Raw genomic sequence first — 13,765 nt, 5'->3', positions numbered from 1 at the left:
CACAGAGCTGAGGACCGAACCCAGGGCCTTGCACTTGTTAGGCAAGCTCTCTACCACTGAGCTAAATCCCCAACCCCTATTTTCTCTTTTTTATGTGTACGAGTGTAGTGTCTGCATGTATATAAGTGCTCCCATATCATGCAACACCCATGGAGGTCAGAAGAGGGCATCAGATCCCCTGGAACTGGAGCCATGGATGGTCATTAGGTGCCATGTGGATGCTAGGGTTTGACCTCAGGCGCTCTGCAAGAGTAACCAGTGCTTTTAACCACTGAGCCATCTCTCCAGCCCCTAACACTATCATTTTCAAATGAGTGCTAATATTTTATAAAAGGTATAAAAACAAATACATGGCAAAATCTGGAAAGATTCCTCATATGGGGATTAGTGTAGAGGACAAGGAAATGATGAAAGCTGAAAATATGACTAAAGGAATGCTAGCCTGGTACAAAAGGGCTTGTTTGCTTCATGAGCATGTGTTCATGCATTTCTTATGTGGTTTAAAAAAAAACCTGTTGCATTAAAGAAATTATCCTCATAGATCTGAGTAGAGAAAAAAGGTAGAATTGGCAATAAAATACAGATTCTTGGAGAATCAAGGTCAAATATTAACTAAGACACATGTATTTGACATTTTTACAAAACTTGCTAGTTGTCTCACAACTAGGTGTCTTGGTGACAATAGTCACAAAACCATTGAGAACTTGGTGAATAAAAAGTCTCACAAATGTGTAGGCTAACTTTTAAAGTATTTTTATTGATTCAAGTATTTCATACAATGTGTTTTAACTATATTCGGACTCTCCTCCCCCTCTGCACCCATACCTTCTACCCCCGCTTTATGTCCTCTATTATTACTTATATGTTTTAAGACCTATTGAGTCTAATCTGTGCCTCCAAAATGCTCCTGTGTGTAAGCTAACTTTTAAAGCATGGTATAAGTTTTTCAGGACAAAAATGTCAGAAGCGGGTAGGCACCTCAGACAAAGTGTATACCATTGCATGTTTCATAAATATCAATACTGTGCTTGGAACATCGGTTATGTATAAACTATGATAGGAAATAAAATAGAGATATATTGCAGTCACATGATAGTTTTATTCAGTTGGATACTAAATTTACCTTCACTGAGCCAGCCACACATCCTGGAACACAAAGATCAATGAGACCCTGAGAGGATCGTGGTCTAAAAAGGAGACTCAATCATTTTATGTCTGTGAAAAGTGCAATGACAGGCAATTCCTTGGGCAATGTCCAGCACCTGCCTTGGAATGGTGGAAATGACATCTGAGCTGTACTTCAATAGCAAGTAGGAAGAGTGAGTGAAGCTTGATGGATTTGCAAGACAAAATAGAGGGTACAGGTTTTCTTCCCTAAGCATGTTGAGATGGGGTGGAGGAGGCTGAGCTAGATTCTATACGGAAAGTAATACTGGAGAGAACTCTGAACAATACTACACTACTACTTCAGAAGTAAGTAGGATGGCCACAGTTTAGGTGGCATGCAGAATTTTTCTTAAAAGGAAGCCAAATTGAAAATATCTCCCTGGTCTTTAAGCTTTCTGGTTTAATCACGGCTTTGTCTAGTTCACCAAATTGCTAGGAGAGATAATGTGAGGGCATTCACTCTGTCTAGTAAGATCTGTCTCATAAATCTTAGTTTTGGTAGATTTTATAGATTAATTAAAAAACATAAACCTAGACTTAAGAAATCTGGTATAATATTTAATAGAATTCTTGTATAATATGTATTTTATATTTAGTAAAAATAAATATTGTTCAGACAACTGTAAGTACAAATTGCAAGTGGTGTAATTTTCAAGGCAAAAAACATGAGAAAGTAGGGTAGAATTATGTTCATAATTAAGCATAGCCATTATGGGGAATATTAGCTTTTTATTATGTGTGGATTTTCTATTAATGCTTTAGTGACTATAACTGAAAATCTAGAATGTCCTTGACATGGAAATATGAAGTGTTTCAAAAGTAGCCACTTCTGAAACTTCCTCCTACTTTGGAATTATAGAAAAAGAAAACCAGGCCGGACATGGTGGCACACACCTTTAATCCCAGTACTCTGGAGGCAGAGGTAGGTGGAGCTCTGTGAGTTCAAGGCCAGCCTGATCTATACTGGGAGTTCCAGGCCAACTGGGGCTACAGGGAGACCCTCTCTCAAGAAAGACCAAAAAAGAAAAGAAGAGAAAAAAGAAAACCAGGTTTTTAAAATACATTTTTATTGAATTTTGGTGGGTTTCATACAATACATCTTAATCATATTTATCACCCCTTCCCTGTCTACACTCCCCCCATATCCCATCCACAGGACTTCATGCATTTTGTCATACATGTAAAGGCCTATCCCTATCAAATCAGTTTGTGTATCCAGATGTCTCTTGGTATGAGTTCATACACAGGAGCCTCTTCAGACTGTCTATAGTCACTCCCTTAAAAAAGATCAACTCAGGGCTGGAGAGATGTCTCAGCAGTTAAGAGCACTGACTGCTCTTGCAAAAGACCAGGGTTTGATTCCCAGCACCCACATGGCAGCTACGAACCATCCTTAACTGTAGTTCCAGGGGAATCCGAAGCCCTCTTCTGATCTCCACGGCATTGTACGACCTGGGTGCACTCACATACATGCAGGCAATGCACTCATACACATAAAATAAAAATAATAATAAATAAAATATTTTTAAAAAGATCAACTCTCCCTCACACAGCAGTGATCAGCTGCCAATAGTTCCTTGCCAATGATGTGGGTTCCTGTCCATCTCCCAGCTCTATGCCGAATCTTGTGTGATTGAATTTGCATGGGTCTTGTGAATGCTGTCACCACTGCTACAAGTTCATATGATCAAGGAGCCTATAAGACTGTTTCCTTACAGTCATGCACTTCTTCCCCTGACTCTTACAATCTTTCTGCCCCCTTTTCCACAATGGTACTTAAGCCTGGGTGGGTAAAGTTTGATATAGGAGTCTTGTCCAGGGACCCACACTACAGTCTCTTTTTCTCTACACTTTGGTCAGTTGTGGCCTTCTGTGTTCATTCACCTCTGTTACATGAGAAAGCTTCACTGATGAAAGTTGATAAACACATTAATATTCTCTTTACCCCTGTTCCATTTGTTCTGTGAGCCTTAGGTGTAGACGTTCCATGGTAGATATGTCACTTAGGGATAGGCATTTCATAGACACTTATTCTTTGTATGTGACCAGCTGTGGAACTCTGTAATAGTCTCCATCTGTCATAAAAGAAGCATTTTGATAAGTGGTGACTGGCATACTTGTCTGTAAATATAAGGATCCATATTTAGCATATAGTAGAAATTACATTTGTCTAGGGATATGACAGACTTAGGGCTTTCTTTAAGATAGATCTATTACCTCTTCAGCCATGTATATTTCGCTATGTTTACAGTGCAGCGCATGAGTTCCCTCCTACTGAGTAGGCTTTAAGTACAATTAGTTAGCTTTGATTACCCACATGATAAAATTGCCACTATGTGGCATATTGCCACTATATATGCCACTATATATGTGCCAATATAGTTTATTGTGTTGGTCAATGCTGTGGTTATTAGGCTTTAAATATGGGGTTGGATCATTGACTGATTTTCTCCCTTAGAAACTTGCATAGTGTCCTCCAAAACTATGAGAGCTAGTCTTTAGGGAGGTGGCTTCCAGGTCAGTTCCAGTTTCATTGCTCTAAGACCTGTGTCCAGAGTATGTCCTGTCTTCAGCAATAGGGTCTTAGCTTCAAGTTCAGTGAGATAATCAAGGACTGCAGCAATAGCCTATATAATTTTGGGAGTCTCTCAGATTGCTCTGACCAACAACTCAATGGGAGGTTCCGCTTATCTGACACTGTTTCTTGTTATATAGCCTTCAGCTTATACACATGCACTCATATACAGATACTGTATGTGTATTTTTCAGTAGGCTTTGAACTAATACATTTCCCTCTGATTTTTCACATCAGCTAATCATTACTTATCTCTCCTCTCTCTTTGTCTAACCTTCTCTCCTCCCTCCTCTGTTAAAGTAACCCCATTTTCCCCATGATAATACCTGCCTCATATGGTCCCCCCTCCCCCACCTTGAGATTCTTTTTCCCTTTTAGCTGCATGGTTCCTTGTAAAACCCTGCCTTTTCCCCACACAGTTAATACTCCCATTTTACCAATTTCACCCTTGGTAACACCTGTCTCCTGCTAGCCCTCTCTCAGGCTCCTTCTTTCCCTTTACCTCCATAGTTTCTTTCCATTTTTCTGGCTCCTACACGTAACTCAGGACATATACTCACATGTAAGAGATTGGTGCTAAGATCCACAAATGAGGAAGAGCATACATTACTTGTTTTTGTTTTTTTTTTGAGTCTGTGTTACTTTACTTAGTATAACAGTTTCTAGTTTCATCCATTTACTCCACGTTTCATGATTTCATCTTTCTTTACTGCTGAGTAGAACTCCATTGTGTAAATGTACCACATTTTCATCATCCATTCATCAATTGAGGGACACTTAGATTGCTTCCATTTCTTAGCTATTCTGAAAAGAGCAGCAAACATGAATGTACATGTCTCCACAGTAGAATGAGTCCTTTGGGTATATGCCAAGGATTGGTATAACCAGGTCATATGGTAGATTCATTTTAATTTTTGAGAGTTTGCCACACTGCTTTTCATAATAGTTGTAAGATTTTGCAATCCCACCCACAGTGGATGAGTGTTCCCCTTTCCCCACATCCTCTCCAGAATTTGGTATCACTTGTTCTCTTGATCTTAGCCAGTCTGAGTGGAGTAAGATGAAATCTTAAAGTGATTTTGAATTGCATTTCCCTAATTACTAAGAACTTTGAATACTTTTTAAGGTCTTTTCTTAGCCGCTTTTATTTCTCCTTTTTTTTTGGTCTTTTTGAGACAGAGTCTCCTTGTAGCCCTAGCTGGCCTGGATTCGCTATGGAGACTAGGATGACCTCAAACTCACAGAGATCTGCCTGCCTCTGCCTCCCTAAGAACTCTTTGTGGCTGGGCATGGTGGCAAATGCCTTTAATCCCAGCACTCAGGAGGCAGAGGCAGGTGGATCTCAATGAGTTCGAAGCTAGCCTAGTCTACATAGCGTGTTTGGGTTCCAGGCCAGCTGGGCTACAGGGAGACCCTGTCTCAAAAAAAAAAAAAAAAAAAAAAAAAAAAAGAATACTGTTCAGATCCATAGCCCACATTTTAATTGAGTCATTTGTTTTCTTGATTCTTAATTTTTTGAGTACTTTATATATTCTGGATAATAATCTTCTGTCAGATGTATAGTTGGTGAAGATTTTCTCCCACTCAGTGGGTTTCGTCCTCACTTCCTTGGTTGTTTCTTTTGTTGTACAGAGGTCTTTTAGTTAAATGAAGTCCCACTTGTTGATTGTTGATCTTCATTCTAAACAACTGATTTCCAATTTAGAAAGTCCTTTTCTGAACCTATGTCTTTAGGATACTGCCTATGATTTCTTCTAACAATTTCAGAGTTTCAGGCTTCACATTGATACCTTTGGTTCATTTGGAGTTGACTTCATGCAGGGTGATACACAATGGTTTAATTTCCTTCTAATTTCATTCATTCCAGTTTTGTCAGAACCATTTTTTAAGGTGCTATCTTTTCACCAGTGTGTGTTCTTGTCACCTTTGTCAAATATTAGGTAGCTGAAATTGTTTGCACTCATGTTTGGATCTTTAATTATGTTCCACTTATATATGTATCTGTTTTTGTACCAGTACCCTGCTGTTTTTATTACTATAGCTCTCTAATATAGTTTGAAATTTGTTATGGCAATCCCCCCCAGTATTGATCTTCACACTGAGGATTGTTTTGACTATCCAGTGTCTTTTGTGAGTCCACATGAATTTTAGGATTTTTTAAAATATAATTCTGTGAAAAATGTGATGGGGATTTAGAATGGCATTGCAGTGACTCTTTAAATTGCTTTCAGTAAGACGGTCATTTTCACAATATTAATTTGACCAATCCATGAGGTCTCAGAAGGAATTCAACTGGAGGGATTGTACTTCAACATAATTAAAGCCGTATACAACAAACCCACAGCAAACATTGTTCTAAATGGAGAAAAACTGTAAGCATTCCCATTAAATCAGGACCCAGACAAGGCTGTCCACTATCTCCACTCCTTTTCAATATAGTACTTGAAACTCTTGCTAGAGCAATAAGACAAGAGAAAGAAATTAAAGGAGTACTAATTGGAAAAGAATATGTCAAATTATCCTTATTTAAAGATGATATTATGTGTAAGAGATACCCAATATTCCACCAAAAAACTCCTAGAAATAATCAACACTTTCATCAAAGTAGCAGGTTACAAAATCAATTTAGAAAAATCAATAGCCTTTCTATATACCAATAACAAGCAATCAGAGAAAGAGTTCATGGAAACCCTCCCATTCACAATAGCCTCAAAAAAATCTAGAAATAAACCTGGTCAAAGACATTACAAATCTCTACAATGAAAATTTAAAAATTGTAAATCTTTGAAGAAAAAGATTGAGGAAGACACCAGAGATGGGAAAAAAAAAAAAACAAAAAAAAACTTGTTTTAAAAAAATTTTTATTCACCACAGCTGCTTTGTAGATAACAATTAGGATATTTAACAGTACTTTGGGAAAATTGTCAATAGCTAATTTGTAATGTCATTAAACAGAAATTTTACTCCAATTACAATATCTAGTGAAACTTCATTTTTATTTTTATTTTTACTTTTTGCATTGATCTATTGTGCATGTGTTTGTATGTGTGTGGGGGCACATGTATGCCATGGCACTCATTTGAAGATTAGAAGACAACTTTCAGGAATCTGTTCTTTCTTCCCACCATATGGATCCCAGTGATCAAAAACCAAGCCTTGGCTGCATGCACCTTTACCCACAGAGCCATCTAAAATTTGCTTCTGAAAGCATAAATGAGTGGGTTAGGGGATGGTTCAGCAGGTAGGAGTGCTTGCTGCACAAATGTGAGAACCTGAGTTAGAACTCACATAAAAATTAGTTACACAGACGCCCAGTACTGTGGGGGTGAAAATGAGAAAATGAGAAAAATGCTGGGAGCTTACTGGCTGCCAGTATACCTCCAGTTCAGTGAAAGATCCTGTCTTAAGGGAATTAGGTGCAATACAGTGATAGAGCAGAACACCTGATGTCCTCTGGTCTCTGCACACATGCATGTTTGTATACACCACATACCACACTTTGACCAACACTAAAAATTTTAAAAGTAAAATAAATGGGAAACAGTTATATTCATTGGTATGCTAGTGTATTTTTACATTATACTTGGAGCCACTGAGTTTGAATAACTTGATGATTTCCACACTGTGAATATATCAGGGACTTTTCAAGCTATCAACATGACATCATAACATTTAGATTTATCAAGGGGTGAACATGGTGTTCTATTATGTGACATTGACATCACACAGATATAATAGCTATAAATGGCTTTAGGGCCATTAAACTTATAAGAGATTTCAGAACCTTGAATATTTGAAAAGCTCATAAAGACATTTGGAAGGAACCATAAATAACTCAAAGATTTTTATTTTTGGGGGGGACTCCATTTGTTGCATCTTCATATGGCAGAAGAAACCAAGGAGCTCTTTGAATAAGGCACCAGTCTACTCATGAAGGCTTCACCCTCGGAATTTAATCCCCTCCCAAGGGCCCTGAATCCATAACCTTGGGAGTTGGCTTCAACATAAGAATTCTGGGAAAAGCAGAAATTCAGACCAAAGCAAATAGTATGATTGCTTTTTGATGAGTATCATAGGGAGACAAGTATTGAAAGTAGGGTACAGGGTTCTCCTGGATGGGATGTGGGAGCTGAGATTACACACACAGTGTGCACAAATACATGAACAAAGAGCCCATGAGAGCCAGGAGCAAAGGGAAGCACTAGGAATTCTCAAGGATTCAGACAACTGGGAACACCACTGAGATGAGAAAGGGTCTGAGCCTTTGCCCAGGAAAGTCTCTCCCTAAGACTGTCGATGAGGGCAATCACCTTAATATCCCCAAGGTGACTACCATCTGCTAACCACAATGTTAAGTGACTTGAGTAGCAACCCTAACATCTCAGCTAGAATGACAGATGGGTTTTTCCAACCTCCAAGTCCAAGGAACCAAAACTTCAGAAACCAGTGTCTGGGTCAAACAGGATCTCCCAGATTCACAGAGAACAGCTGTGAGGAGACTTTGTCCACCACCCTGCAGAGAGGAAAGGAAGACCCTCTTGCCAAGAGTCTCTTGGGAAGGACAGAGCAGAACTCTATAGATATACTATGGACAGAAATTAAGTATGAAGCTCTCCTGTCCTGTTGCAGTTTAGTCACATAGGTTGACAACACAAAGTCAGCATTGACTTTGAATATCTCATCGTTGTTTCATTATCTCAAGAGTCTAAGTGGGTGGTTCTTCTTCTCCTGGTGGTCCACAGTCATGGGACAACTTCATCTGCTCTCAGAGGGCCAGACTATCAATCTCAAATCCCTGAACTCCTAGGCCTTATCTGCATCACAATCTCGAACTGGTTCTTCTTGTGGCAGGGCTTTGAGGGCTTTCCCAGCTTCCTTCTGCACAAAAAAATCCAGAAACAAGGCTGTGATCTTGGTCTTGCCTTCAGCATCCTCCTGGACAGCACTCTCCAGACCAAGCATGCTGCAGAGTAGACAGGGCAAATGCCAAGCAGCACCCACATCTCTGCACTTCCTCCTGCATACTTGCGTGTGTCTATCCCTAAACTCCCTGCACTGGTATGCTCATGTGGGATGCTCACGTGGAATCGGGTCTGGGCCCCATGTGGTCATCATTTGGAGAAATAATCTCCACCAAAGCAGACAGAAGTCAGTGAAATGAAAACAAACAAGATGATTGCTCCTAGGAGAGGACGGATTTCTTGTCCATACTTCCACACTGGGAACAGCCCTCTGACTGGAATTCCAGTAGTAACTTCTTTCCAAAGCATCTGACTCTTGCCTGCTCCCTTCAGGGCAAGCTTTCTGGCCTATGGAGGGACAGCTGTCCCAAACAGCTGTGCCCCAGGTCAGAGCAGCCCATGTAGATTGCACTGAATTTCAGCTAAATCGCAGGACCATGACAGGAAAGCAAAAGAGGTCCATAAAACGTGCTAAATTTTTTTATTTTATTATTTAATTTTAGGTTTTAAGATATTAAAGAAATATTTAGGTGGGGCATGGTGGCATAGGCCTTTCATCCTAGCACTCAGGAGGCAGAGGCAGGGAAGAGCTCTGTGAGTTCAAGACCAGCCTGATCTACGTAGTGAGTGTCAAGTCAGTCAAGGCTGACTTATATACTAAGGTTGTATAATATACATATATATATATATGTATATATCTTACACAGGATAAGCAGTTCTTCCATTTTGGTTCCTCAAATAAAGAGATTTTATCTAAAAGTAAATGATACAGTGAATTAAGAGAGAGTAAAGACAAGCCCTCAGGGCCAAGGGACACAGTACAACTGTCCCTGGTCCTTCTTCCCACACATATGTATTCTGTCTCTAGATTCAACCACAAAAACTGGTGTGATAAATATTAAAGGAAAGCACACATTTTCAGAAAGATCTTGGATCAGTAACCACTTATATGCAGGAATGGCTAGAAGAGATTCAAACTTTAAACCTCACCTAAGTCTTACTGACTTATTTTAATCATGAATCCAAGCTCAGCACTGAGGCATTCTCAGAGATAAGGATACGACTGTCCCAGTTCAGACATAAATTAATGTTCCCATATACATAATCCAATAAATAAAGAAACAATGGGCTTTAGATACCAATCATCCAGAATGATTATAGGTACATTTTTTTTGAAATGTGAAAGACTGAGAAGAAATGAAGAATTTCATACTAATGAAAAGTTGCTTATTAAGCCTTTAAGTGGAAGTTTTAAATATATGCAACTTGAAATCTATGGAAAAGTAAAAACATCAACAGCTAAAGCTACAGTTATAACATTTGGAGTTGTTGCCGCTGATTTGAGATTGAAGTTATTCAACTGAATGAGATCATCCAGGAAATAAACATAAGAAATGAGGAGCAAAGAGCTGAGCCTGAGGCCTGGGACAAGAAAGCATTTAAGATTTAAGGTACAGCCAAGGAGACTGGGAAGGAATTGATGGTAACACAGAAAGATTTAAAAGAAAGAGAAGGAAGGGATGGAAGGAGGGACGGGGGAGAGGAAAGGGGAGGGGAAGGGGGAAAATGTCTACTTTTATTTTAATCCAGATGAAAATGTGCTTCGATAAGAAATGATCAACAACACTAAACACCATTAACAAATTAAGAGGATTGAGAACTAAGCATTGGAGTAGACAATATGGAACTTATTAGTAACCTCAGTAGCTATGGTTTGGGAAAAGTGTCTTCAACAATGTGCTATTTGAAGTGAGTTTAGGAAAAGAATAGAAGAAAGCAAGTGGACACAACATTTTGAACTGTTTTTATGCAGAAATGTGTGGCAGGAATTTTCTATTCATATCAAATACTGTGTTTTGTTACTGTGTCTTGAAATGATTCAGGAGAAAAAATAAAATTAATAATACAAAAAAGAAAGTTGCCAGTTATAGAAACAAATTTCTTCAGAAGCTGAGTGTAAATAAGGTGTGCCATTAGCAGAGAATTTGACCTTACCTTGGCAAATGAATAGTCGATCCATTGTGAAAAAGACAATGTGGATAGCAATAAGTAACATCTATTGTATGTTTGCTACATGCTCTAAGGACCCTAAGTCAGTTAACTCTTTAAGAAGTCCACAGAAATATTATGAAGTATAGATTATTCCTATTCCTACATGGCATCAAGGAACATAACACAGTGATTTGAAGAAATTTGTCCAAAGCCATCACAGCTAGTAGGTGGCAAAGCCAGGAATTACACACTATTATACAACTTGTACTATCTTGTATACCTTCAAGTCAAATATTTTGTCTCACTTTGAATTGCTTTATAAATAGGATCCTTTTTGTTAGCTCACACAAAAAAATGGGTGAATGTCTGTTCATTTATTTGTAGGGCAACTGCAACAGCTTCCTAACCTATATCCCTGCTTCTTGTAGTGTACTCTTCACCCGATCCTCTAGTCCACTGTCTTCATCAAAGCTAATCTTTCCAAAGTGTACATGAGGTCATAACATCTTCTCTGTTTACAATGCTCTAGAATCTTCATTGGAGTTAGAATTAAATTCAGGACATTACCTCATTACTATGGCTTACAAAACTGACTTGGCTCTCGGCTACCTTTTCTATATTTTCGGTCATTTCTCACTTATCCATGAGGCGTCACTCATATTTGCCTTCCTTACATCCCACATATCTGTCTCCTTAAGTACCTTAGATGTATGGTGTGTTTTGCCTTTTTATCATTTAGGTTCAGCTTAATTGTTGTGCCATCAGAGAGGTTACTCTGCCCAATTGAAAGTATTCTCCTGCTACCCATGCCTTTCTAGTATGCTAACTTTTGTTTCTTTTATAATCTTTATTATGATTCCAAGTTGTCTTATGTAAAGGTGGGCATGGGTGGTGGTACATGCCTCTATCTGTAGATAGATGATAGATCGATAGATAGATGAATAGATAGATGATATATAAATAGATAGATAGATAGATAGACAGACAGAGAGACAGACAGACAGATAGATAGATAGATAGATAGATTGATTGATTGATTGATTGATTGATAGATGATAGATAGGCGTCTTATGTAAAGGTGGGCATGGGTGGTGGTACATGCCTCTATCTGTAGATAGATGATAGATCGATAGATAGATGAATAGATAGATGATATATAAATAGATAGATAGATAGATAGACAGACAGAGAGACAGACAGACAGATAGATAGATAGATAGATAGATTGATTGATTGATTGATTGATTGATAGATGATAGATAGGCAGGTAGATAGATGATAGATGATAAAGACCTATTCAGATAGATAGATGGATGGATGGATGATGGATAGATAGATGATAGATAGATGATAGATAGATAGATGATAGATAGATATAGGAAGAAAGATAGACAGATAGATGATAGATAGATGATTGATAGACAAATAGATGATACCTAGATGATAGCTAGACAGATAGATGGATGGATGGAGAGAGAGAGAGAGAGAGAGAGAGAGAGAGAGAGAGAGAGAATCTTAGTAGACAAGATATAAAGACAGAAGGGCCATGAATTTGAGGGCAATCTAGGCTACATAGTGGGACTCTGTCTCAAAAAAACAAGAACAAAACTAAACAAAAACCAAAAACCAAAAGCAAAATTATCTTGTTTCTGTGTTTACTGTCTATTTGTCTTATTTGTTTCCACAAAATGTAGCATCCTTGTCTCTGTACCAGTTGAGATATATATATTCAGAAACAGGTGTGATTAGAATTAAGGAGTGGAGACAGAGAGCCTCAGCACCCCTGGTTGGGAATTGGCTTATGGGCACCATGCATGCCATTTGAGTAATATTTTAGAACAATAAAGCATAAAAGAGTAACACCACAACTGGAAAAAAGTAATTTTATTATATTTTAGCAATTTATTATATTTTAGCAATCAATTAGATTATATTTTATATAATTTTAGCAATTATATTGGGGGACAGTTTTTAATTTTAGAAATTTAAAAATGGCAAATTATTTGTAATGACTACAAAGACAATCCTTCATGTAATTACACTTTCACCTTAAGGAGAGCTACTCAAATAGAGGCCTCACAGTTCCCCACCTGCACTGAGTTCACATTACCTTTGCTGCAGAAGACAAACAGATGACAGAAGGAGGCCATCAAGGAAAAAAATCTATATAAATATCAAAAAATCATTCTTTAATTTTTTAAAAAGTATTTAATTTAAAAAATCCATACAATGTATTTTGATCACATTCAGACCCTCTCCTCCACCTCCACCTTCACCTTACTACTTCCCCCATCCAGGCCTCATGTCCTCTATTCTTATTGTCTTTTTAAGGCTTATCTAGTCTAGTAACTGTTGGTTCATTCAACTGCAAATTGTGAGAATTGGTCTAGCTCAACCTCTGATATCTTCACTACAATAGCACATGTTTTTTTGTGGCATACAAATTCTCTCCCATAAAAATTTTAAAAAAGAATGCATTTTATATGTTGTACAACATTCCAATTTAGCAAAATGTAATTATGAATTATGGAATAAAAAGAATTTATTTGATAGATGTACCATATGTTATTTTCATACTTTCAAAATGTTTCTTTTTCATTTTGAAAATTATATTAAGACCAATTATAAATATAATGGTAAGATGAATCAGAACTAGGTTATCAATAAAAATAATAATTTGGTCTCCTTTCCTTTCTTTTCTCTCTGTCTTCTATGTTAATTAAATAGATAGAGTAATCAATAGTGTTATGCATATAAGAGAATATTGATTAAGATATTTGTATTTTGTTGTGTAGGAAAATGACCCATTTGCCATCAGTTAAAATAGATCTCAATATAAAAGATATGAAGATCCTGGAATTGTCTTTGTGCTCCATTTTGAATTTACTTTTCTTTCAGAGTCCAGTCTTAAAAGTAATCCAATCACAATAAGCAGTCACTCGGGTATAAACACCTGGCTTATTCTTTTGACCACATCCTTTACCCCAGCTTATTGTTCCAACAAGGTGCCAGATATTTCTGGAGTTAGAGTAAGCTAGTGGTCCACCAGAATCATTCTAGAAAATGAAAA

At 37.7% G+C, this 13,765-nt stretch overlaps 2 protein-coding genes across 2 annotated transcripts in view; both read right to left on the bottom strand.

Moving 5' to 3' along the window:
- Nucleotides 1–8,704, bottom strand: part of LOC103750667 (transmembrane protease serine 11B-like protein) — a 32,235-nt gene extending 23,531 nt beyond the window's left edge. Inside the window, exons 1-2 of the mRNA XM_008853833.1 lie at nt 8,566–8,704; nt 7,106–7,251 (exon numbers count right to left, since the gene is read on the bottom strand). Coding sequence (XP_008852055.1) covers nt 7,106–7,251; nt 8,566–8,704 — 285 coding nt within the window. The remainder of the gene's footprint in view (nt 1–7,105; nt 7,252–8,565) is intronic.
- Nucleotides 8,705–13,589: 4,885 nt separating this feature from the next.
- Nucleotides 13,590–13,765, bottom strand: part of LOC103750665 (transmembrane protease serine 11B-like) — a 7,463-nt gene continuing 7,287 nt past the window's right edge. The window contains 1 exon segment of the mRNA XM_008853832.1: nt 13,590–13,751. Within this exon segment, the coding sequence (XP_008852054.1) occupies nt 13,590–13,751 (162 nt within the window).

The sequence above is a fragment of the Nannospalax galili genome, unplaced genomic scaffold (assembly GCF_000622305.1).
Source record: "Nannospalax galili isolate Female #2095 unplaced genomic scaffold, S.galili_v1.0 scaffold547, whole genome shotgun sequence".
Lineage (NCBI taxonomy): Eukaryota > Metazoa > Chordata > Mammalia > Rodentia > Spalacidae > Nannospalax > Nannospalax galili.
The sequence above is the reverse complement of the archived record's forward strand: the minus strand, read 5'-3'. Positions and strand labels throughout refer to the sequence as shown.